Genomic DNA, 26,351 nt, shown 5'->3' on the forward strand with positions numbered 1-26,351 from the left:
GGAGTAGTCAAGATATTTTGTTTTTTATGCATCCTGGTTTTAATGCGCTATTAAGTTGAGTTATGCTTTCATTTTTTCTTATTGATAGAGGTCATATCAGTGCAAAATTATGCCTTAAATTCATGAAATTTCATGTGTTAACTCTATTTAAATCTTATTGTTCCCATGAAACTGCCTTTTTTTTTTAAACATAAACATTTTCATACAATAAAATCGACTGTAGGGTATTTTCTCAGTTGACAGAAATGATTAGTAATAGATTACTCAATTATTTTAAAAGTAAGTATCCTGGAAATTGAACAGAATACCTTTTTAATTTCTGCCCTTGTTAACAAAAGTTTCTGAAAGGATCTGTGTGCAGTGTTTCTAAATCATCACCTCAGGATACACATTCTAAACAGGATTTTCCAGGTGATTTGGATTAATTCCTTCATATATAAAAAGTGGCTGTGGTAGTAAATTCTTTTTCTGTTATTGCAGATTTTTTTTTTTCTTATTGCACTACTGAGGGCATTGGACTCTCTTCTCACTTTATATTTTTTTCTCTTGTTATTCCTCTGGTGTCTTTTCTTCTTTTGGGGCAAGTTACCTTAATGGGGAATTCTTTGTTAACTAAGGTCAATTACCCATTTATTCAACAAATATTTGCTGCGTAACTATTAAGTTCAAGATAAGGTGCCAAGATCAATGAAGCTGCATGCCATAGAAATATTCATCATATGTTATGTTCTACAAAAACCCCAGAGTGGGTCAGAGGCCAAATAGGTTTTGCAAATGGGCATACTTTGTTTCATTAGAGATTTACAGTGTACCTTGGTGTGTTAAAAATTCTGAGTTCTGTTTTCCAAACTTTTAACCATGAGACTTATTTTGTAATGCTTATTAATTTTGTAAAATCCATCGAACATATATTGGAAAATGTTGAATTATATGTATATTACCTGCCATTATTGTTAAATAGAGGGAGGGAAAATAGATATATAAATACATACTCTTGAAATAAAGTTATAAATGGTGTCAGAGAGGTCTAGATAAAGTGCTAAAAGAGTTGAGAAGATGGGAAGATTGCCTCTAGAAGTGCGAATGGATTTGGAGGTGGTATTTGAATGATATACAAAGAATCAGTTAGGTTTGTGTTTGTGGAACTGGGTGGAGGGATTTTCTAATAAAGTGGACAGTAAAATCCAAGACATAAAGGGAAGTAAGTGTAGACCCTGGAGACAAGGAAGAGTTCATTTTGCCTGGAGTATAGCGTGCATGAAGAAGAAGAATACATGTAAGGTAAATTGGGGTTTAATTGTAGAGGTCCTGAATGCCAGAATTAGGAATTAGGTTTTTTTCTTTACTGTAAATCTTGGTGCCTTGGTAATAGTATTTGAGGTCGTGTAATTTGACTGTGGTGCCAATGGCTTTTTTAATTTCAGATTAGAATTTGAGTAGCCAAGAACACATATCACAAACAAGTGTATGTCTCATAGATGTTTAAACTAAGTTACAAAAGTTACAACTAGACTTATCAAAAGATTTCTCGTGGCGTTAACTAGCTAAATATATATTAATGAATGTGAGATATATAAGTAAGGTCCACTCTTTTACCTTTAAGGTTATGAAATGCTGCATGTTTCAGCCATATTAACTGTTCAGTGTTTGTGGAACCTGGCTACCAACTACAGTATTGTGTGTTTGAGAAAATATATTCATTAAGCAAACATTTTATTGACTATCTTACCTGCCCTAGGCCAGAAGTCTTTCCACATACTGGAGTTAAAAGATGTTTTGAGTTGCCTGACCAAGCAACGTTGCAGTGGATAAAGTGTCGGTCTGGGATGCTGAGGACCCAGGCTCAAAACTGCGGGGTTGCTGGCCTGAGCATGGCATCACAGACATGACCCCATGGTCACTGGCTTGAGCCCAAGGTCACTGGCTTGAGGAAAGGGTCACTGGCTCATCTGGAGCTCCCCAGTCAAGGCACATATGAGAAAGCAATCAATGCACAGCTAAGGTGCCGCAAGTATGAGTTGATGTTTCTCATCTCTTCTGTCCCTGTCTCACTTTAAAAAAAAAAGGTTAAAAATCTAGTTGAGGGAGTGAAAGGAAAAGACTCTTTCATCTCTCAACCCTCTACCACTAGTCTAGATACTTTGCCTCTGACACTGGATGTGTGGGGATTTTTCCCGCAGCAATTTGGTTTTCCAGTAGACATGGACTGGGTGTCCTACAGTTTGATTCTGACACACTGTACCTAGAGTTAGCATCGGATCCCACAAGTTAAGGGCTCAGTCCCAGAAGACACCCCCATTTCACATACTAGTTGCAGTTCAGGTTGTTACTTACCTGTGCTTCTGACTGACTGGCTGTGTATTGGGAGTTCTCATGACCCCCATGTCAGATTCATTAATTTGCTGGAACAGCCCGCAAAACTCAGGAAAACAGTACTAGATTACTGATTAATAATAAAAAGATACAACTCAGGGACAACCATATGGAAGACCTGCATAGGGCAAGATATGTGGGAAGGAGCATAGCACTTCCATGCCCTCTTGGAGTCTGCTACCCTCCCAGCATCTTAATTTGTTCAGCAACCTGGAAGCTCTTTGAACCCCAAACTTAAGGGATTTTTGTGGAGACTTCATCACATAGGAGTAATCAGTTAGTTATTAACTCACCATCCTGGAATATAGGGGTTGGGGCTGGAAGTTTCAGGGTTCTCATCATGCTTAATCTTTTTGGTGATGAGCTGCCATCCAGGAGCAGCCAAAAGTTACTTGAGTGGAACAAAAGACCCTTCTATCATCTAGAAAACTTTAAGGAATTTAGGAGCTCTGTGTCAGGAACCAGGGTCAAAAACCAAATATTAGAACAAAAGGTGCTCTTAGCACCTTTATCACTTAGAACCAAAATATATATTTCTTACATAACATCACAGGGAGAAATTCATTAGCAGATAATACAGTGCAGTGGGAGTACCAGAATCTCTTCCTAGAATAATTAGGAAAGGTTTTATGTAGTAATGACATGTAAATTGTGTGTTAATAGATGAATAGAAATTTTTTGGAAAAGGGCATTCCAGTTTGTAAGGTGAGGTGTATTCAGGAAACACTATAAAGAGATAGGATCTTTATATGCGTATTTTCAGTGTTGGAGTGGTGGCTCATAACAAGACATTGAGATCACAGGAGCAGTTGGAAGAACCTTTGAGAAGGCTTTATAATCCATATTTAAAGGAGCTGATGTGACTTTTTGCGGGGGGGGGGGCAGCTGGGGGAAGGAGTGAAGAGACAGATACGGGTGGTGTAACACATTGTATTGGATCTATTTTGGGAAAGATGCTATAAGAAAACACAAGTTTAGTTGACTGTCTCAAAGGAACAGTGTTAAATTACAGATTTATGCTCCTGTTTAAGGGCTTAATGTCTTAATTTTTTAATAGAAATGACCACACCCCATGTTTTTCTTACACTTGATAGCATATGTAAGGAGTATGAAATTAAATAAGTTTAATAGAGCAACACAATAACCAATTATTTAGAGTTGAATTTAATAGGATAGTATTTTAGTCTGTAGTGTATCCTTCTTCAGTGTTTGTTTTTGTTTTGGCAATTTTTGCTTTTAGTTACTGTAGTAAAATAGAAGGTGAAGATATGCCTTTGTCAGGTTCATGTAATTTTAAAAGACTTTTGAAGAGTGCTTGTTTACAAGTATCTGAGAATCCTCTTGGGAGGACTTGCCATTTTGAGGTCTTAGAGTTTGTTAGTTTGGCTTTTATATCAGTGTAAATGCCTTTGTTTGTAGCAAGGTTGATGATTAGAAAGCTGTTGAGATTTATTAGGTTTTATAAGCAGAAAGATTTTTGTTTAGGTTTTTGCTTTTTTGGAACTGAGATTACATTAGATCAGCAGCTGATTTATCTTATACTTTTGTGGTAAATGATTTCCTCTGAAGGTAAAACCTGCACATTGTTTCCAGGATACCTTTCTCCCAATTTTCTTCCTTCACTGGTCCCTCCTTTATTTCTTTTGTTGGATCTGGATCTTTTTTCTCCTCCTATCTCCAAATGTTGGCATTCTGTTCATCCTTCTAGATGATCTCATCCAATTCAGAGGTTTTAAATAATATCTTTAAATTATATCCGGCTTCAGTTTCTTCCTTGTATGCAAACTTATTTTTCTGACTGTGTGCTTTAACTTGTAAATCTAATAGGTGTCTACAGCATATCAGATGCAGAACAAAATTGTTGTTCTCCCACTCCCTCTTCCATCTCTTTCCTGATGTTCAGTAAAAGGCACACCCACCATTCACACAGTTGTTCAGGCTGCAAACCTCTGAGTAACCACAATTCCTTTTTTATATTACTCTCCACATTAACCCATCCGCAATTTGTATGAGTACATCCTTTAAATGTCACGAACCTCCTCCACTATCAGCACCCTCACTACTGTCACTTACATCTGAGCCTTTATCATCTCTTGATTAAATTACAGCAGTGTTGCTGGTCGAATTCTCTGAGAATACTTTAAGACAGAGTTTAGTGAGCTGAAAATTGATTAGGAAGTACCCTTTGGATGAACATATGTGGAGTGGCAAGGTAAGGAAGCAAGATTGGGCCTGCGGGAAAGTAGAGCGACAGGTCTGGCCCAGTGACAGTGTTGATATTCTCTTTGGGGAGTTTTGGAACACGGCCTGTCAGGGTGGTCAGGCTTTTACAGTCCCCACCTTAGTCATTCATTGGGTATAGACCACGTTGGCAAAGGTATAACATTGAGTGAAGTGGTTCTCTGCCGCTTAGGGTGTCTCTGCAGCTTAGGATATCTCTGGAAATACTGCCGGATGGAGGCTCTCTGAGCACAGCACTGCTAGGAGCTAGGGCAAGTCCCTTCTTAAAGGGTGATCTGGATGATACATCATCTACCACAGACCAACCTAGTGCCACCAGACTCCACTTTATATACATTTGGGGAGCAGCTCCACCAGCTTTCCAGTTGGGGTTCTCATCTTGGAGGAAAATTAGAAGTTTAATGGAATGAATAGGAGTTCTTCCCCCTCTACCCCCCCCACCCCCAATTTCACCTTCAGCTAGTACCTCTGCTATTCTTGGTGGTTTAACTGGTTACCATACCTTCCTTAGGTCAGGGTTGCTACATTTGTCCGTGTAATTTAGAATTGGTTAAGGGAGTAGCAAGAGATTTCCTTGAGTAGGTCTATGTGTCAAACATATTATTCCCTGTACTCATTGTGTAATAGCAGCCCTGCTTCCTTATGATGATTTGAGTCCATTGCCCTTGACAAAGATGGTCACTTCTCATCTTTTATTCTCTGATTATAAGCAGTCAGGTGCCCAGGCAACACTTGTAGTTACAGTCTAATGTGACTTTTATTATGTCCCCAGGCAAGGGTTCCCCCTTTAGAGTGCAAGACCTCTAACCCTGTAGGTAGATCCCAGAATTACAGGAATAGCAAGCACAAATTCGGATCATTATAAGCAGGACCACTTCTGCTTTTACTCATTGTTCCTAGACTCATGTGTTTTTTACTTTTGGGGACACAGCATCATACAAAGGTTTTTAGCTCAGAATGTACACTACATCTTAAAGGGGTAGTGCTGTATCTTTATAGAGTATTGGCTCTGAACTGGTGCTTCAGCTATGCTTCTGCAGGCTGCTCCAGTGCTGTCAGTCTGGATGGTATGGCTTGTAATATGATCAGTGGATCCCATGGTCATTCCCTTTGCTGAAGAATAGGTCCCTTGGTCTGATGTGATATGTGGGATCTCATGTCAGGGGAACAAACACTCCCTCTAAGGAGAGTGAAACCCAACTTGGAATGTTCTTAATTTTTGTTAGAATGAATTACTTTTCTAGACTGGAAAAGGTCCAGTGTAGTAAACTTGCCACCATGTGGCTGATTAGTCTATCAGTGGTCAGTAAACTCATTGGTCAACAGAGCTAAATATCAACAGTACAACGGTTGAAATTTCTTTTGAGAGCCAAATTTTTTAAACTGTATAGGTAGGTACATTGTTATTAACTTAATTAGGGTACTCCTAAGCTGGCCTTTGCTAAAAACGTCCTCAATCTGATTGAGCCACATGTGGCTTGTGAGCCTCGATTTGCCAACCACTGGCTTGAAGGGATGGGGCTGGTTAAGGCTCAGAGTTGGTCTCTCACTGTTAGGCTTTGACAGTAGCTGGATCAGCCTTGATAAATAGGACCTCATGCTGTTGGGGCCATGTTGTATCTGTACTGTGCTTGCTCTGTTCTGTCTGCTAATGCTGGGCAGAGACTGCCTGATGTCAACTGGCAGAAACATTTTGTCTTCCTGGTTGTTTAATTCTTCTTCCATGGTGAATGTGTATCCTCTGGGGATTTTAACATGTGATACAAAGCTCTTCATATTGTATGCCCACTCGCATGTATCCATCCAGAGGACTCTACCCCAGACTTCCCTGTCTTTAGTCTTCTAATCTGTGCCCTCTGCTAGCCCGGCATTTTGCCGTTGTCTGCAAGTTTGTGTATATTCTAACCTCAGGTCAGTTCTCTCTCCACCCAAGAGGATGACCAGATATATTTTGCAAATTTTTACTTATTTGGAAGATACTTTTCTGTTTTCTGAATTTCATGGCCACCCAAGTGAGGTAATTGCAGCTGCTGTCCATTTTTAGTAGGCACTCACCTGCCTGGCTAACTTTTCATGAACCAAGCTCAGGCTTTTTCCTTGTCCATCAGCTGGTTGTAAAAACTCCCCCATAAGGCCATAGTTTAAGTTGAGAGAGGGATGCTAGTGCATTAGTGATGAAAGACATGGGAATTCGGGCTACCTGCTTATGCAGTTTGCTTTCTGGTCCTGTCCCCATGTTTGATTCTGGGTTTACTACCTCCATTTTATAATGGATAGTTCAATTAGCTATGTACCATGAGTCTGGGAGATACTACATTGGTCAGTTCTGAGGTAGTTATCCTTCAGGATTTGTCTGGTTTCTGCAAAACCCAAACGGATGAATTAAATGAGAAAAAGATGGGAGATCACTCCTGCATCTTTTAGATTAGGAGTCAGCAAACTTACCGCTCATAGAATAGATGCTTATTTTTAAAGTTTTATTGACACACAGCCATGCCCATTTGTTTATGTATCATCTATGGCTACATTTGTACTGTAATGGCAGAGTTGAATGGTTGTAACAGAACTATTTGGCCTGTAAGCCTAAAAATACATATTCTCTGGCCTTTAAGAAAAAAATTCACTGATTCTTGCTTTAGAGCTTTAAAAGGAGAACTAATTTTTGCCATTCCACCTGATTTACTACATTGAGTACAGGGGGGTAATTTCAGAGACTTTCATTTAGATTTCCCCACTGTAATATCCTGTATTGTATAGACCAATGGTTTTCAATGGCTGGTCTGCAGACCATCTGATGTTAACTTTTTTGCAGACCTGCATGAAATTTCTGGTGGACCGGCACTGGTCTGCAGACTGGCAGTTGAGAAACACTTGTGTAGGCAAAGTGCTGAATGTGATAATAATGATGATTATAAAATGTAGAAGTTATCATCCATTGGTCTTTTTTTTTTTCTTTTTCCAAGTCCGAGGAGGGGAGATAGACTCCCACATGCACACAGATCAGGATCTACCTGGCACCCCCCTTCTGGGGCCTGTGCTCTGCCCATCTGGGGCCAAGTTCACAATTTAGCTATTTTTAAAACCTGATATGGAGGCTCCAAAGAGCCATCGTCAGCGCCTGTGGCTGACATGGTCAAATCAATGGAGCCATGGCTGTGAGAGAAGAAGAGAGAGAGAGAAAAAAAAATAGAGAGAAGGAGGAGGTAGAGGGGTGGAGAAGCAGACGGTTGCTTCTCCTGTGTGCCCTGACCAGGAATTGAACCTGGGACATCCACACACTAGGCCAAAGCCCTACTGCTGAGCCAACTGGCCAGGGCCATCCATTGGACTTAATTGTTACCTCTCGCTGGATTCCTTTCACACGTAGTTTCTGTGATCTAGTCCATGCTTACTTCTCAGTCCTCGAGTGGGTTAAGTTCTGTCTGTCTTCCTCTAATGGCCTGGAGAGCTATTCATTTCGTTTTTGTCTGGCTGATTTTTCTTCTTTCTTCTGGTCTCAGCTTAAGTATCACATTCTTAGAAAGTTTGCTTGTTGCAGCATCCACTTCTTGCCATTCTTTTTTTATCCCTCACTATCTTCCTGTCCTCTCTCTTTCTGTTATAGAGGGGTAGGCAAAACTAGGTTAATGATAATAGTAAATAATAATAGAAGAATAAAAACTGTTTCACGTACTTGCAACTGTAAACCTACTTTTGCCTACTCTGGTATACAGACTATCCAGGACTTTCTCTTTCCTTCACATTTATTACAACTTAATTAGTCATTTCCACAATTAATTGTTTAATATTGCATTCTTACTTAGAAGATCATTTCTGTAAGGCCTTGCAGTGACCCTGTCTATTGAATTAACATCTTAGTGCCTACCACAGTGCCCAGCACATAGTAGGTGCTTTGTAAACATTTTGCCGACTTAATGAATACTCTTTTTCCATCTCCCAATCACCTACTAAGTCATAACAACTCACTGAACAATTTTACTTATTTATTCATTTATTTATTTATTATTTGTGTGTGCGTGTGTGCGCGTTTCTGAAGTTAGATGCAGGGTGGCTGTCAGACTCCTGCATGAGCCCTACCAGGATCCACCCGGCATGCCCACCAGGGGGCAATGCTCTGCCCATCTGGGGCGTTGCTCCTTTGTGGCCGGAACCATTCTAGCGCCTGAGGCGGAGTCCATGGAGCCCTCCTCAGTTGCCCGGGCCAACTTTGCTCCAGTGGAGCTTTGGCTGCGGGAGGGGAATAGAGAGATAGAGAGGAAGGAGAGGGGGAAGGGTGGAGAAGCAGATGGGCGCTTCTCCTGTGTGCCCTAACCAGTAATCGAACCCAGGACTTCCACATGCCAGGCCAACATTCTACTGCTGAGCCAACTGGCCAAAGCCACTCAACAATTTTAATACTGAAGTTTGTGTATGCAGTTTTTTTTTCTTCTTTTTTTTTTTTAAATTTTATTTATTCATTTTAGAGAGAGGAGACAGGGACAGATAGAGAAGGGAGAGAGGAACAGGAAGCATCAACTCCCATACGTGCCTTGACTAGGGAAGCCTGAGGTTTCAAACCAGCGACCTCAGCGTTTCAAACCAGCGACCTCAGTGTTTCAGGTTGACGCTTTTACCCACTGCACCACCACAGGTCAGGCTGTGTATGCAGTTTTTAATTTTACTTATCACATACTATTGCAATCATATATAACTTTTCCTTTTAGACTATGAGTTTCTTGGGTATAATTTTTGCTTTATATATCTTTTTATTTCAAATCCTAACAGTGTTTGACACAGGAAATTTTATTGTTCAGTGAATGTTTATCAATGAAAATATTTTTCAAGTATGATTAACAAATGCAAAATTTTACAGATACAAGATTTTAAACTGGAATCACCAGCAAATGCTATTAAGTCACATCCTAAGTTATAGGCAATATATAGTAGTCATTTGCAAGGTGGTAGTATGGGGAATACATAAATTAGTGTGTATTATCCTCAAAAGGTATTATCAGCTGGTGATGAATATTTGAATATTTTTTGATTGGTCCTTCTATTCTAATTTTTTTCTTTTGTAATCCTTTTTTCTGAGAAAATTTAGAAAATATTGTATCCTGCCTTACATATTATCATTTTAAAAAGCTGTCACTTTGTGAGATAAAAAAGTGATTTGACTGTATTTTATAGTAAAATTGCATATTTTTTCATGTTTTTTGACCATTTGTATTTCTTCTATAAATTATTTGTGTCCTTTGCTCACTCTTTTATTGGTATGTTTTAACTGATATTTGTAATTTAATTTAATTTCAAGTTCTCACATAGTACAACCTGTTTCATATTTGTAATGGTATTAAGTTATCTTTTATGAAAAAATTTAAAAGACCATTTATTTTGTAAACTAGGAGCCTTTTGTGGCAGATGAGTATATTGAACGTCTTGTATGGAGAACCCCAGGAGGAGGCTCTAGAGGGGGATCTGAAGCTTTTGATCCTAAAAGGTGAAGTAAATATTTTTTTCATAAACGCAGTCTTGTACAAATTTGTGTTTGAAATAGATGTGACTGTTGGAATTTTTTTTAACATTCATGTAAAAGGATTTTAGTTGACAGTTGGTTGTTAAAAGATAGAACCATTAGAAGTTTTGGGATTGATTTATTTTCTCCCTTTACATTTAGTTTAGAGAACTTTAACTGGTATGAGGGAATGGATTTTGTTATATAAATTTAATATTTTCCCCATTGGTAATAAGTTAGAAAGAGTTGGTAATAATAAAAACATGTTGAATGAGTTGTTTTAACTATAGTTTTAAGTTGGGAGACCAGAAAGTCACCATAGCCTGGAATGCACAATATAATTTTTATGTAACACATTTACCTTTTGACTGTTTCTTTGAAATTGATTTCAATTTTGGGAGTTAATGGAGATTCTGAGTGAGGTTTTCATTCATGTCAGAGATAATCCCTAACAAGAAGTTATAGAGATTAACATGATCATCCTTAGTTCAAGAGTGTTTATTAATAGTTTATTTACAATTATAAGTGAACTGGTTGGTTCCTAAAATTAATCATAGATAGATTGATACATATTCTCATTTTCCTCTCTTAGGTTATTAGAAGAATTTGTAAATCATATTCAAGAACTCCAGATAATGGATGAAAGAATTCAGAGGAAAGTAGAGAAACTAGAGCAACAGTGTCAGAAAGAAGCCAAGGAATTTGCCAAGAAGGTACAAGAGCTCCAGAAAAGCAATCAGGTAAATATTTAGCTAAGCAATAAATAGTTTATATAGGCTATACTATCTTTATTTCCTTCCAGTTTTAAATTATTAATAAAAATCTAGTCAAATGATAGTAACCACTCTGGGTTCTCTCTACTGCTCCCATGCTGTGGGATAAAATGTTAGTGAATTGTTATCAGACACTCTTGGCAGTGGCTTACTACTGAGTGTTGGTTTGGGAACACAGTACTCCCTTCTTAGGATGGAAATACAGTGTGGTCCTTACTTACCCTGTAACAATACAGCCTTTCAGGAATGATGCGTCAGAGGACCTGTCTCTTTAGGGATTCACTGTTAGCTTGGATATTTAGGTAGTCATTTGCATTCTCATTTAATCATAAAACAAAGTAATACCAGACCAACTATTGCCTGGATCAGGTTTTTCCCTACAGGAAACCTAGTCTGGGAAGTTGCACAAAAGTCCTGAGGTATGTGCCCTCATAAAAATTCTAGTGTAAGTAACTCTGGGAAAAATGGATGCAGAATTCTTCCTCTATTTTGGAGTAAAAACAAATTAGACTGGCCCTTGGGCTAAGTAGGTCGAGCTCCTTAGCCATTCTTAGGCCCTAGACTTGATATGGAACCTCTGAACCGCTTTCACAGCCTGGGCCTGTTCTAGAACTTGAGTGCTCTTCATAAATGTGTAAGTTTGAGGAACATTGTTTAGCTCTGCTGCCTTCTGGAGACTGTTTATTTTTTAGTGTTAGGGATTAGCAAACTGATCTCTGCTCAGATTTCATTTATTTAGATTCTTTCACTTAAGCATGTGTGGCTGTGAGAAATATTTAATAAAGAAGTAATTTACATAAGATAGAAAATGTGTTTTTAAGTAATTAAGATGATAGATTCCAAATACTTCTAGTGCAGTTTTCCCTTGGTAATAATAATATTACTAGTTAATCTAACAAGTTCTGGAGCCAGTGTGCTCTGCCAAATATTAGCTGTTTTATCTCAAGCAACTCAACCTTTCTGTGCCTAGTTTTTTCATCTACATATAAAACTAGTTGTTGTAAAAACTAAGTAAATACATGTAATATGCTTAGAATAGTGTCTGGCATAGAGGTAGTCCTTAATAAATGTTTGCAGCTTTCCCCCTTCAATTTAAGGTGAGAACAAAAGTACCATACTGAATTATCAACAATTTTGTTATTGGCAATTCTAAGGCATTCATGGTACATATTTTTATCACAGAACAATCAGTGTACCCTGGGAAAAGGGGTATTCTAGGAAGTAGTGTACCTTTGTCTCAGTAGACTAATTATAATCTTTTGTTTTCAAAACTGGCCAAAAAATGTTTTTACCTTATTTATACTGGCATTGCTCTTTAAATATTTAAAATAAATTTTTGTTAAATATTCTTTTTAATTATTTTTTTTTACTTCTAGCATTATTAATATTTTTTACTCACTTTAGTGTAATAGTAACAGGTTGTTCAGGTAACTGATCCCTTTGATACTTAGTTCATTGTTATCAGAATCATTATTTTTGAGTGAGTGGTACTGGAACTTCCTAGCTATTTTGTTGATTAGCAAATGTATTATGATAAAATATGATGATTTTAATAATTAAAAGTATAAAAGTATGCAACTTTGTTAAAAAGTTTTTAGGTTGTGTGGTGATCTAATGGGCATGAATTGTTTTTGTAGATTATCTCATATATAACTTCTATGTTATCTTTAGTTAAATTTGAGAGTAGTGATGAGTTGGTGGTATAGTTTTGATAAGAATTATAAGTTAATTCTGGGTGCTGTTATTGTATTATAAGTAAAACTTGGTTCTATCATTGTATTTTATGCTTATGCACATTTTTTCTAGGTTGCCTTCCAACATTTCCAAGAACTAGATGAGCACATTAGCTATGTAGCAACCAAGGTCTGTCACCTTGGAGACCAGTTGGAAGGGGTAAACACTCCCAGACAACGGGCAGTAGAGGCTCAGAAGTTGATGAAATACTTTAATGAGTTTCTAGACGGAGAATTGAAATCTGATGTTTTTACAAATTCTGAAAAGGTGAGCACTGTCAGAAGGGTAAAAGCAAGTTGCAGCATTAATAACAATGTCCTAATTATAAACTACAATCATTACTTCAAATCACTGAGTAGCTGACTTAGTAAGTTTTTATTGTTCTGAAATGTAAATTAGTCTACTCTCCTCTAGATTGCTGATTGTTTATATTCCAATTTTTAATTGAGTTGCTTGGCTTTTTTAATGAAATTATGTATGGTTTAGAAATGCTGAGGTATTTCTGTTAATGAGTAGTTCTTCTCTGTAATTGACTTAATATTAACAGAATTCTTATAGTTTTTAAATAGTTAAATTTCATTGGAGGAGGTTGGTTTGACCTAAATCATTGATAAGATGAAGTGGCATTTTTGTTATTTTATTCATGTAGTGTAAAGTGGGATATATGTAGCAGTGTGAGCTGAATTATTTTTGTAAGTCTTCTTTACCCCTTTTGAGTTCATAAACTCAGAAAAAACGTACACTTCTGATTTCAGTGAGCAATGAATTGAAATTTTTCAGAGTAAACGAACTGCAGGTTTCATTGAGAAGGTGATTGTGGCATTATAAAATCCAGTATATATATTTTATCAACTCATTGATGACATCTCGGATGTATTGCTGTTGCTCGAAAAGTTTTGTTTATTGTGGATTTTAAAAGAAAGTTGTTTGGGTGTGGGTCTATGAGCATACATAGAGGAATATTATTTTCAAATGTAAACTTTTTGATATAAAATAAGGGTTTAAAAAGTTACTGCTTTTATTTTTTTAATAGATAAAGGAGGCAGCAGACATCATTCAGAAGTTGCACCTAATCGCCCAAGAGTTACCTTTTGATAGGCAAGTTTATTTCTCAAGAGCTAATTTGGACGTGGTATAATTTATAGAATAAACTTGTATAATCTCTGTATGATTTTGCTCATTAATTCAACTAGATTTTATTGAGTACCTCTTTTGTGCGTGGAGCAGTATATAATAGTTGAGTAAAAAATCCTGTCTCAGTTTCTAAATTTAATAATATACCTTGAAATAATTTTAATTCTCTGTTTTCCTTCTGGGAAATAACTGATGAAGGAGAATTTTGAAATTTACTGGTAAGATTTTGAATTTTCATTTTTTGGACTTTGTTAACCAGGGTGGGAAGTGACAGGGAAAGTTTAAACACGTGACCATTGAGCTGCGTTTTCTTCTCTCTAAATAAGAGTTCTTAAGTGTTTTAAGATCCAAGTTACCTTGGAAAAGCTGATGAAAGTTATAAAGTTTCTTCAAAAAATTAAGATACACATAGATCATTGTATAGAATTTCATGAAGTTTTATACTCATTAGCTATTCAGACTCCTTCCTAGAAACTTCAGGTTAAGAACCCTTGCTTTAGCCTCAGGGCCTTAGGGCCATTGCTAAGTCAAGTGTTAATGGTTTCATCGTTAAAGAAAATTCATTGAGATGGAAATTTTTGCCTGGTTTCCTTTAGTCTATGCAATATCAGACACTTTAATAAAATATTGATAGTAGTAGTTTTCCCATGTGAATATTGAAAGAAATATGTCTTCCCATATAATAGACAATATATCTGTTATTCTTTTGGTAATACTTAAAGCTGCTCTGGTGTAGGTAGAATATAAATGTATTGCTATACTTGAAGTTTGACCATTATGTCCCAAACAGAGAGAGTGAGTTTGAGTTCCCTACTCTGAAAATATATCTTTATTTACTCTGAACTCTGTCATTATAACGGATTAGCAGTAATGGTCACCTATCACTTAGCTATTTTTTTTTTTTTTTGTATTTTTCTGAAGCTGGAAACAAGGAGAGACAGTCAGACAGACTCCCACATGCGCCTGACCGGGATCCACCCGCACGCCCACCGGGGGTGACGCTCTGCCCACCAGGGGGCGACGCTCTGCCCCTCCGGGGCTTCGCTCTGCCGCGACCAGAGCCACTCTAGCGCCTGGGGCAACGGCCAAGGAGCCATCCCCAGTGCCCGGGCCATCTTTGCTCCAATGGAGCCTTGGCTGCGGAAGGGGAAGAGAGAGACAGAGAGGAAGGGGGGCGTGGTGAAGCAAATGGGCGCTTCTTCTATGTGCCCTGGCCGGGAATCGCACCCGGGTCCCCCACACGCCAGGCCGACGCTCTACCGCTGAACCAACCAGCCAGGGCCTAGCTATTTTTTTTGTTTCCTGAAGTTGGAAACAGGAGGCAGTCAGACAGACTCCCACATGCGCCACACCAGGATCCACCCGGCATGCCCAGTAGGGGGCGATGCTCTGCCCATCTGGGGCATTGCTCTGTTGCAACCAGAGCCATTCTAGTGCCTGAGGCAGAGGCCACAGAGCCATACTCAGCGCCCAGGCCAACTTTGCTCCAATGGAGCCTTGGCTGCGAGAGGGGAAGAGAGAGGCAGAGAGGAAGGAGAGGGGGAGGGGTGGAGAAGCAGATGGGCACTTCTCCTGTGTGCCCTGGCCGGGAATTGAACCTGGGACTCCTGCACGCCAGGCTGACGCTCTACCACTGAGCCAACCGGCCAGGGCTTCACTTAGCTATTATTAATAATCTCATACTTGTTCAGCATGTTGAGTAATGACTTTAAAAGCGATGCATAAAAACCTCTCTTTTAACTTTTATCTCATTTTATAGTTAGGCCATTTAAATAAATGAGTAAAATGTGTGGCTCACAATAGGTGTATAATAATTGTTGGCTGCCTCTCCCACCCCTTGCTATCTTCTTCCTCTATAAAACACACATGCATATACTTACCTTCTCCCACTTCTCAATTATACAATTACATACTTCTCTTACAGTTTTGTTTTAGCTTCTCTGCCAAGACTTTAAGTTGGATATATATCCTAATCAGATTTAATTTTTTCCCCAAAGATCAACATGGTCTTACATGCATTTTGTGACTTTTATACAGTCATGCCCTATATAATGATGTTTTGGCATTCCCCGAACCACATATATAGAGATGGCTTCATAAGATAATAATGGAGCTGAAAAATTATTATCACCTAGTCACACTGTAGCCATTGTGACATTGTAGCACAGTGCATTATTCAGGTGTTTGTGATGATGCTGGTGTAAATAAACCTGTGCTATCAGTCATATAAAAGCACAGCACATAAAATTATGCACAGTACATAATACTTGATAATGATAATAAACAACTGTGTTACTGGTTTATATATTTACTATACTTTTAATCATTATTTTAGAGTGTATTCTTTTTACTTATAAAAAAGGTTAGCTGTATAACAGTATGCCAAGTAATACCAGCAGCAGCCTTGTACATCTCAGGTTTATTGGGTCCCTTGATTGCATAATTTTTTCATGTGATTTATTTAATCTTGTGTTGTTTTGTACAGTAACATGCTGTACAGACTTGTAGTCTAGGAGCAACAGGCTGTACAATATAGCATAGATGTGTAGTAGGCCATGCCATTTAGGTTTGTTTAAGTGCACTCTATGATGTTCACACAACAACAAAACCACCTACAACCCACTTTTCGCAATACATTGCTGTCATTAAGCAGTACGTGACTGTATATCAATTTTGTATAACTAAATTTTTATTTTTTCATCTGTTTTTAGCATCTCTTTTGCTAGCCACTTTCCTCTCTCTTTAAACTGATTGTATAGGATCTCTCAGTATTTATTTTCCATACTGTGCATTCCCCCTTGATATTTAAGGTTTGAAAAAATTCTAGTGTATGGTATGTGTTATATTTTAGTTTCTGAATTTGTAAAGATTGAATTATTACTCTGCTTGGCACATTGCTGGGTCTTTTTTATGGCTTCTATACTAGTATTAAAATAACTGATTTTTTCCATACTTTTTATTGTTTTTCTTTAAATTATAGTAATTGAATTTTATATGAAAAAAAATCCCAACAGAGAGGGGAAATAGGCTACTATCAAGTGAATTTCAAATGCCAGTGAAGATGACTGGGGGCAATAACTCAGTGTTGGGGCTGGCTAGATTGTTAATGCCTCATACACTTTTCCCCTGTTTAACAAGGGAATTGGTTATTTAATGTGAATTTCTTGAATGAGAACCAGCTACCCAAATGTAGTTTTGCCACCTGGCATGCTTCCTGTCAGTACTCTCTCCCTTCTGGCTTTGTCTTTTTCTTTCTTCCTTTTTTTATGATGACCTTTAGTACAAAGGGTTCCAAAATATCCCCAAACTCAGTTTCCCCTTTTATTAATATTTCACATTACTCTGGTACATTTGTCACAACTAATGAACTTCATTCATCATCGGTTTTTATCTTTCAGATTTTCAGATGTAAAATCCAAAATTGCAAGTAAGTGGGGTTCTATTTATTTAACTGTTTTGAATAAGTAATAAAATGACTTGTGTAAAAGAAAAAAACATAGTAAAAGGACAGATAATGGAAACAGTATCATCCTTCCACCCCATTCCTGAGTCTGATTGCTGTTCCTTGAATATTCTTCCAGAGAATGCTATGGATGTACAAGCATAGGACATAAATCATGTGTATATGTGTAAAACTTAGTTCTGCTGTCCCCATTTATTTTATAATAGTAGCATACTGTACAAATAGCTTTTACCTTCTGTTTTTACTATAACAATGTATCTTGGAGATTGTTTTGTATTCATATATATATATATATATATATATATATATATATATATATATAAAGCAGGTTCTTTTTTTTTTTTAAAGATAAGCTTATATGAGTGTTTTAGTATTTATTTAATTCCTTACAAGACTAGTTTAATTCTTGCCAATTTTTGGATTATATTTTGGTCAGATCATTCTAGATTTCTGGAAAAGCCATGGAATTGTATGTTCCTGTGATAACCGGAGTCACCCTGTTTGGGAGACCATTTTTCATAGAAGGTTCAAAGAACTACCTATTTTCCCCAAAGTGTTAGAATAAGGATGACATAGATAGATGGACTTCCTGGCAATGGTTTTGATCACTATAGGTTCGTTCCAAAGTTCAGTTATTCATTCAGAACTGTAATAGCCTCAAGAATGTAGTGAGTTGCCTGACCAGTGGGGCACAGTGGATAGAGTGTCAGCCTGGGACATGGAGGACCCAGGTTTGAAACCCAGAGGTTGCCGGCTTGAGTATAGGCTCATCCAGCTTGAGCATGGGCTCACCAGCTTGAGCATGGGATCATAGACATGACTCCATGGTTTTCGCAGGCTTGAGCCCAAAGATCACTGGCTTGAGCAAGGGTTCACTGGCTTGGCTGGAGGCCCAGGTCAAGGCACATATGAGAAGCAATCAATGAACAACTAAAGAGCCACAACTATGAGTTAATACTTCTCATCTCTCTCCCTTTCTGTCTGTGTCTCTCACTAAAAAAAAGAGAATGTAGTGAGTCAAATATCACATATTAAGGTGAAATTTGTTGTTGAATATTCCATTTTTTAAAATAAAGGCATCTAAACTCAAGTAAAAATTTTGTAGTCCTCTGTCCTTTCTATAATTTCAACTTTAAGACTTTTCCTGTCTCTTGCTATCAGAGATGCCATCCAGGAGGTTTTCCCAGTCATCTGCTTTTTAAAATAATAGTGGTAAGTAGCAGTCAGAGTATGGGAGCTCAGCTGTTTTCAAAGGAAGGCTAGATGTATAGTCATATTTAGAAATAATTCATATGCTAGCAAATAACTTGAATACCTAACTCACTGTAGCTGAATGACTTTCTTTTTATCTTAAGGTAAATACCATGATTTAGAATGCCAACTGATTCAGGAGTTTACTAGTGCTCAAAGAAGAGGTGAAATCTCCAGAATGAGAGAAGTAGCAGCAGTTTTACTTCATTTTAAGGTAAATAGTAAAAATTAAAAATGAAGATTAGTCTTCAAGACTGTGGAGATTATATAAATTCTATGTATTATAGTCTGTGATTTTCTATTAGTTGTATGACTAACATGATAATTTTTATTGTTTTGAATAATCTATACATTTTATATCTATCTTCATAAGCAATGTTAAATTTTAGGTATTTAATATTTAAATAGGGATTTTTATATTTTATAACAATGTTTTATCAAACATCAATATATTTGATATTAGTATATATCAAGCTATATATAAATTTTTATATATAGTTTGATATAGAAAAGCATATTATTGGCCTTCTTGGTTGATAATGTATTTTTTTTTTTTTTTTTAGCTAAGCATGTTATTAAATAGGTCAAAAGCACGAACACTTGATGTTAAGTATCTGGAGGAGTGGAGGAACCACGGAGTAAATGGAATGTAACTAGTAGTATAAGGCTTAAGTTAAATCCAGAGGCTCTCAGGTGGTAATACAACAGAATATTCTATTATGGGACTATCTTCCTGGAATTTGAATTAGGAAGAGAATCCCTGTGTATGAGTACATTTCTGTAAACAAAGTGCTCAAAGAAAATGTGCTTCCTTTAGTCTGTTCATTTTATATATCAGATTAGGTAAATACAAGCCATTTGTTGGAGTTTTCATTTAAGTACCATACCGAAGTATTGAGAATGGCTCTTGAGGTTGTAGGGCTGAGTGAAAAAGGTAAAGGGATTAAGCAAAACACAAACAAACAAAGCCATGCGACACATTTTACCAGAGGGAAAGGAGAATGGGGAAGGTAGGAGAGAAGAAAGGGGGGAGTAAATAGTGATGGAAGGAGACTTGATTTAGGGTGGTGAACACACAATACAATATACAAATGATGTATTATAGAATTGTACACCTGAAACCTATATAATTTTATTAACCAGTGTTACCCAATAGATTCAGTTAAAAAAAAAAAGTGGCTCTTGAGACAATATTACACTTTATATTGTTTATCTTGTTTTTATGTATGATGTTAATAAGCAAGAATCTCATTATAGTGAGCTTAATATGACAAATTATTTAAACACATTCTGTTAAAAAGGATACAATTTTTAAAGTAAATTTCCAGAATGTTAGTTAAATACAGCTCTGTTCATATTCTTGCAAGGGAATGCAAATGCTTTTAATCCAAGAGAGGAAAGAAGGAAATACGTTTACCTAAAACCTTTTCTCGCCCTGGCCGGTTGGCTCAGTGGTAGAGCGTCGGCCCGGCGTGCAGAGGTCCCGGGTTCGATTCCCGGCCAGGGCACTCAGGAGAAGTGCCCATCTGCTTCTCCACCCCCCCCTCTTTCCTCTCTGTCTCTCTCTTCCCCTCCTGCAGCCGAGGCTCCATTCGAGCGAAGATGGTCCAGGTGCTGGGGATGGCTCCTTGGCCTCTGCCCCAGGTGCTAGAGTGGCTCTGGTCGCAACAGAGCAACGTCCCCAAGGGGCAGAGCATTGCCCCCTCGTGGGCAGAGTGGCGCCCCTGGTGGGCGTGCCGGGTGGATCCTGGTCGGGCGCATGCGGGAGTCTGTCTGACTGTCTCTCCCCGTTTCCAGCTTCAGAAAAGTACAAAAAACCTTTTCTCAAGACCTTGAATCTGCGTGTATGCACACGCGTTCTGGAGCTGAAGGAGATGACTAGGTGATGATTGGGTAAAATGACTATAAAGAACTTAGTTATACTTCAGTTTTTTCTTCTTTAAAGTCCTACAACTATTGGCCATTCATTGGGACATAGACATAGCTTTATTACATGCAAGATGGGGCAAAAGTAGATGTACAGTTAGTTTTACATATGGAAAATAATACAATAATTAAAAAATAATGCAAGAATAAACTCTGTATTTCATGTACTCACAACTGTAAGCCTACTTTTGCCCCACCTTGTGTAATATCTCTTTTATTGAGATTATTATTATAATTTAATCAGAACAGTGATAATGTATTTCTTTCCTCTTCATAGGGTTATTCCCATTGTGTTGATGTGTATATAAAGCAGTGCCAGGAGGTAACATAACAGTATACTTTATTAGATTTCATTTTATTTTATACTAATTTGTTTTAAAACCCATTTAAAAATTATGTATTTGCTATGTAAAATGTCTCTGCTATTTAGGGTGCTTACTTGAGAAATGATATATTTGAAGATGCAGCAATACTCTGTCAACGGGTCAACAAACAAGTTGGAGATATCTTTAGTAATCCAGAAACAGTACTGGCTAAACTTATTCAAAACGTATTTGAAATCAAACTACAGGTAACTTTAAATAATGAGACTAAGTAGTTCTTAAAGCAACTGATTTTTTTCTCTTTGTTTTAAAAGTTTTAAAATAATTAGATTGTTATACTATACCCATAGGAATAGTAATCTATTCAGTGAAGGGGAAAGGAATGACTGTAATGCTTTTATAAAAATGTTTTGTTGAAAAAATATGCTGATCATTAAATGTTATCAGATTACATGTTTGAATTTTGTTTACCAACAGTAGTAGTAGTAACAGGTTTTAGTAGGATACCCTCAGATTTTTATTTTTATTGGGTCCTTACCTTGCCCTATAGATGGCATTTGTGAAGTTGAACAAGAATTACAAATGCAATTTGTAAAATTTTTTAGCATGGAAAAAAAATAAATTTAATTTATAATCTTTACGCCCACAGTACTATATATTTTAAGGCGATATTTTCTAAACTATGTTTATCGCTGGATTAAGTTACATTAAATAGTGTTTGTTTTTAAAACACAGTTCAGGGCTTGGCTTTGAATAGTTTTTAGAGGTACTAATAGGTTTTCTAGAAGTGAAGGTGTAATGTACAGCATTTTCAAAATTTATTTTTTTATTTTTAAAAAATTTTTGTTGATTGATTTTTAGAGAAGGGAGGAGAGAGAGAAAGAGAAACATTGTTTTTTGTTTCACTTATTTATTCACTCATTGGTTGATTCTTGTATTGTGTCCTGACCTGGGATCCAACCTGCAACCTTGGCATATCAGGGCAATGCTATAATCAACTGAGCTACCTGGCCAGGGCTCATTTTCCAATTTTAGAGTAATGCCTGTTAATATTTCAGGAGACACTAATGTTACCAAGACCACAGTTTGGTAAATGCTGCTTTAAGAAATTGACTATTTTGGTATAAACTTAGATTTTTTTTGGGGGGGTGTTGTTTTTTAAATGTATTCATGAGTCAGGACAGACCATTTTCAATAAAAGGTATTTTCACATTCTTAATATTTCAAGACTGATGTAGATGGACTAGTAAATTCAGTGGTAAAATTTTAAACCTTTTATTTTTTTATATTGGCCTATTTTCTATACATTGCCTTTTTTGTTGAATTATAAGTCAGGATAGTTTAAGGAGGTGAAGTTAATTTCAGAGAGAAAATGTTTTGAATATGTAATATTTACTTAATTGACAAAATGTTGACTTTTTTTAGAGTTTTGTGAAAGACCAATTAGAAGAATGTCGGAAATCTGATGCAGAGCAGTATCTCAAAAATCTCTATGATTTATATACAAGGTATATTTTTAATTACTAGAAAATAATAATAGATCTTAGATATTTTTGGAAAATGGGAAGGTATTCAGGTATTTTTGCATAATAGTTTGGCAGATAGCAATATACTTTATTGTATAAGAGCTGCATTCTTAGTACATTAATTTAAAGGGATTATATATTATGTTGTATATTAATATACTTTAAAGCAACATAAAGCTTTGTTTTTTCTTGTTTAAACTAAGACTTTATCACTTTGTTTCTGATTTGAGTTGTAAACTGTTCTTTAATTTTTTTTCTAAGAACTTGTATAATTACATTTATTTGCAGTATAAACTTTAGAAATTGAGAAAGGAAATGATAATTTTTTTAAATGACAATATCAGCCTTATATCTAATGTGAGAATTTGTCTTTTTTTTTCTTTTGTAAAAGGCAGTGTTAAATTAAAAAGATTATATCAGGCCCTGGCCGGTTGGCTCAGTGGTAGAGCGTCGGCCTGGCGTGCAGAGGTCCCGGGTTCGATTTCCGGCCAGGGCACACAGGAGAAGTGCCCATCTGCTTCTCCACCGCTCCCTCTCTCCTTCCTCTCTGTCTGCCTCTTCCCCTCCCGCAGCCGAGGGTCCATTCGAGCGAAGATGGCCTGGGCGCTGGGGATGGGTCCTTGGCCTCTGCCCCAGGCGCTGGAGTGGCTCTGGTCGTGACAGAGCGACGCCCCGGAGGGGCAGAGCATCGCCCCTGGTGGGCGTGCCTGATGGATCCCGGTCGGGCGTATGCGGGAGTCTGTCTGACTGTCTCTCCCCGTTTCCAGCTTCGGAGAAATGCAAAAAACAAAAAAAAAAGATTATATCAGAAACTTTTTTTTTTTTTTTTTTACAGAGAGAGGGATAGGGACAGACAGACAGGAACAGAGAGAGATGAGAAGCATCAAACATTAGTTTTTCATTGCGCATTGCAACACCTTAGTTGTTTATTGATTGCTTTCTCACATGTGCCTTGATCGTGGGCCTTCAGCAGACCGAGTAACCCCTTGCTCAAGCTAGCGACCTTGGGTCCAAGCTGGTGAGCTTTTTGCTCAAACCAGATGAGCCTGCGCTCAAGCTGGCGACCTCGGGGTCTCGAACCCGGGTCCTCTGCATCCCAGTCCAACGCTCTGTCCACTGCGCCACCGCCTGGTCAAGCTATATCAGAAGCTTTATATGGAGTTTTAACCTAATCCCTATTGTTTATTTTGGGAGGAGAGTTTTCAAAAGTAACCATAATCTAAAAGTTCATGTCAATAATAACATCATTATGAGCCTATTTTCAATAATGGAAAACAGAAAATTAGAGGAAAGTCCACATGGACAAAGACAAGAGAACAAACAGATAGTCGACCTCTCAGCATTCTGACTTGTGTACCATATGATGAATGACATTAGAGTACGCTTGAAGCCATTCTGCCACTTGTGGCCATTTCTAGACTGGTTGGTTGCCTCTTTCTTCTCCTGAATCATCCCTAGGAGTTTATGGCAGCTTTCAAAACTAATATTTTTGTAATATTCTACATTATATATAACCCTATACAGCTTCTCTCTGCATCCTAATAAGTACCTTTCCAAATTTTAAGAAATGTTGGTTTAACGTGTTACTGAAGTCACATTGTAAAAATATACATTTCTTAGTATTGTTACTATACCTAAAATATATATTAATCTTTTTTCCCCTTTTCCATGAAAAGAACCACAAATCTTTCCAGCAAGTTGATGGAATTTAATTTAGGTACTGATAAACAGACTTTCTTGTCTAAGCTTATCAAATCCATTTTCATTTCCTATTTGGAGAACTATATTGAGGTGGAGATTGGATATTTGAAAAGCAGAAGTGCTATGATCCTACAGCGCTATTACGATTCAAAAAACCATCAAAAGAGATCCATTGGCACAGGAGGGTGAGTGTTTCTATTAAATATTATATAAAAATATTAAGAACCTTGTTATATTTGGACAAACTTGTCAAATGTTGAGTCATTAGAATTTCCTATGATGAACTCTTTTAACCTAGTTTGTTTATACCATTGATCAAATGCTTTCTCTTGAACCATATATTGAAAATGACCTAACATAAAATTATTAAAATATAAAACATAATACCAGTACTATAAAGATCTCTATAGAGTCTTTTCTATTTTTAAACTTTAGTATTCTAGGTTATTAACCAGGAAGCACATTATTTTTTGTTGATTGTTATAGATGTGAGAGAAAACTCAGCAATTTAGGTATATAATCAGGTCCACATACACACCCACCCAAATCAGTTTCTTATTTCCCAGTTTGTCATTTATTAAATAATGATCAGGGAAGAAGTTATAATTAGGAATAAAAACTGACATCTGAAAGGCAGTAGCAAGTAAAGGAAAGAAAGTTAAACAATGATAAAATTTTTTTATAAACTTTTTCACCGTTGTCCAGAGCTACATATTCTAGGAGCAAAAAATTAACTTTCCAATGCTATCACCAAATAAATTTTCAGAGTGACCCTAGTCATTAAGGAAAGCTAAATTGTTTACTGTATCTTGTTTAATAATAATGAAGAGATGCGCAGTATGTTTATTGAGATTATTGTCACCATTATGTTTCAATGGTTAAATATATTTTAACAACATTAAAGTTTGTTTTAAGCAGAATCATTTAGTTATCTGGAATATTAACTGATTTGGAATAGCCCACTTCCTACAAAACTGAACAAGGAGTTTCTGGTTATTGAGTTAGCATTATAGAGCTGACAGAGACTTGAGAGATCATAACTCCAAAAATAACTTTTTAGATATAAGTTTTTGTTTAGAGATTTAAGGCTTACTCTCTTTCTAGAACTAATTTTTGGAATTACAACTTTATGTCTCCTTGCTGTTGGTCCATTTTGTTGTTGTTGATATCTACTAATTTTGAAAGTACCTGAAAGTGAAATCTATGTGTAGTGAAATATTCTTTTTTAATTTGTTGATATGATGCTCTAGTATTCAAGATTTAAAAGAGAGAATTAGACAACGTACCAACTTACCATTGGGGCCAAGTATTGATACCCATGGGGAAACCTTTCTATCCCAAGAAGTGGTGGTTAATCTTTTACAAGAAACCAAACAAGCCTTTGAAAGATGTCATAGGGTAAGAGTAATTATAAACTTATTTTGTTTATATATAGTTGTGCATTAAGTTTTGCCTTGACAACCATTTTTTATAATAATAATAGTGTATATAAGATTTTTGTTTTAGAGAACAGAATTGCTATAAAACTATTTAGAAGTACATTTGTAAAAATGTTACATATAACACACCTGGGTGGGTAATGAGTATAGTTGGTATAGCAATATTTTTAATTTTCTGAATGCTGGGAATATGTTAAAATATTTTTTTTTGTTAAAATATTTTTAAAGCCTGAGAATCATGCAACATGAAGCTGTCAACATTATATGTATTTATTGTTTGAATCATAGCAACTAAGTCTAAATCATGATCTTCTCTCTAGAAAGTCACAAGATTGAAATTCAGTTCAATTCAGTGCAATCCAATCTAATAAACATTATGTGTTTGCTTGTATAAGCTTCCATGCTAGACATTGAGGATATTAATATTAGCTGTATATAATATTTTTGAATAGTGTGGAGAAAGAAGGTAGACATATAAAGAATTAGTGCAAGGTAGGTCTGTGTTACTGTGACCTAAGAGGAAGAAGCAACCAGCTCTGCCTGGTTAAGGAATTGAGGAAGAGTATCAGGTAAGTTTTCAAAAAGAAGGAGACATTTGATGCCTGTGTCTTCACAGCTAAATATGGTATCTTTAAGAAGATGATTCTGGCAGACTGTTTCAGGCAGAGAGAATAGTGTACATATTAAGACATATACAAAGATCAATCATGCAGCATGAAATACTTGAAATAAAAATGTACATGGGGAGATTATTAAGAGAGGAAGTTGAAAATGTAGAGAAAAACTCTTTATATACCATGCTTAGAAATTTGGACTTGACCTTGTAGATGAGAGTAGCTTTATTTATTTATTTTTTTTTAAATAAATTTTTATTAATGGTAATGGGATGACATTAATAAATCAGGGTACATATATTCAAAGAAAACATGTCTAGGTTACCTTGTCATTAAATTATGTTGCATACCCCTCGCCCAAA

At 36.6% G+C, this 26,351-nt stretch overlaps 1 protein-coding gene across 1 annotated transcript in view; it reads left to right on the top strand.

Annotated features, from left to right (window-relative positions):
• The window catches only part of EXOC5 (exocyst complex component 5), a 46,507-nt gene that overhangs the window by 3,260 nt on the left and 16,896 nt on the right, over positions 1-26,351 (top strand). The window contains exons 2-12 of the mRNA XM_066343019.1: positions 9,996-10,090; positions 10,698-10,845; positions 12,685-12,879; positions 13,646-13,710; positions 17,145-17,173; positions 18,565-18,674; positions 20,664-20,708; positions 20,817-20,957; positions 22,135-22,217; positions 23,912-24,121; positions 25,187-25,334. Coding sequence (XP_066199116.1) covers positions 9,996-10,090; positions 10,698-10,845; positions 12,685-12,879; positions 13,646-13,710; positions 17,145-17,173; positions 18,565-18,674; positions 20,664-20,708; positions 20,817-20,957; positions 22,135-22,217; positions 23,912-24,121; positions 25,187-25,334 — 1,269 coding nt within the window. The remainder of the gene's footprint in view (positions 1-9,995; positions 10,091-10,697; positions 10,846-12,684; positions 12,880-13,645; positions 13,711-17,144; positions 17,174-18,564; positions 18,675-20,663; positions 20,709-20,816; positions 20,958-22,134; positions 22,218-23,911; positions 24,122-25,186; positions 25,335-26,351) is intronic.

This window comes from Saccopteryx leptura, chromosome 6, assembly GCF_036850995.1.
Source record: "Saccopteryx leptura isolate mSacLep1 chromosome 6, mSacLep1_pri_phased_curated, whole genome shotgun sequence".
In the NCBI taxonomy this organism is placed as follows: Eukaryota; Metazoa; Chordata; class Mammalia; order Chiroptera; family Emballonuridae; genus Saccopteryx; species Saccopteryx leptura.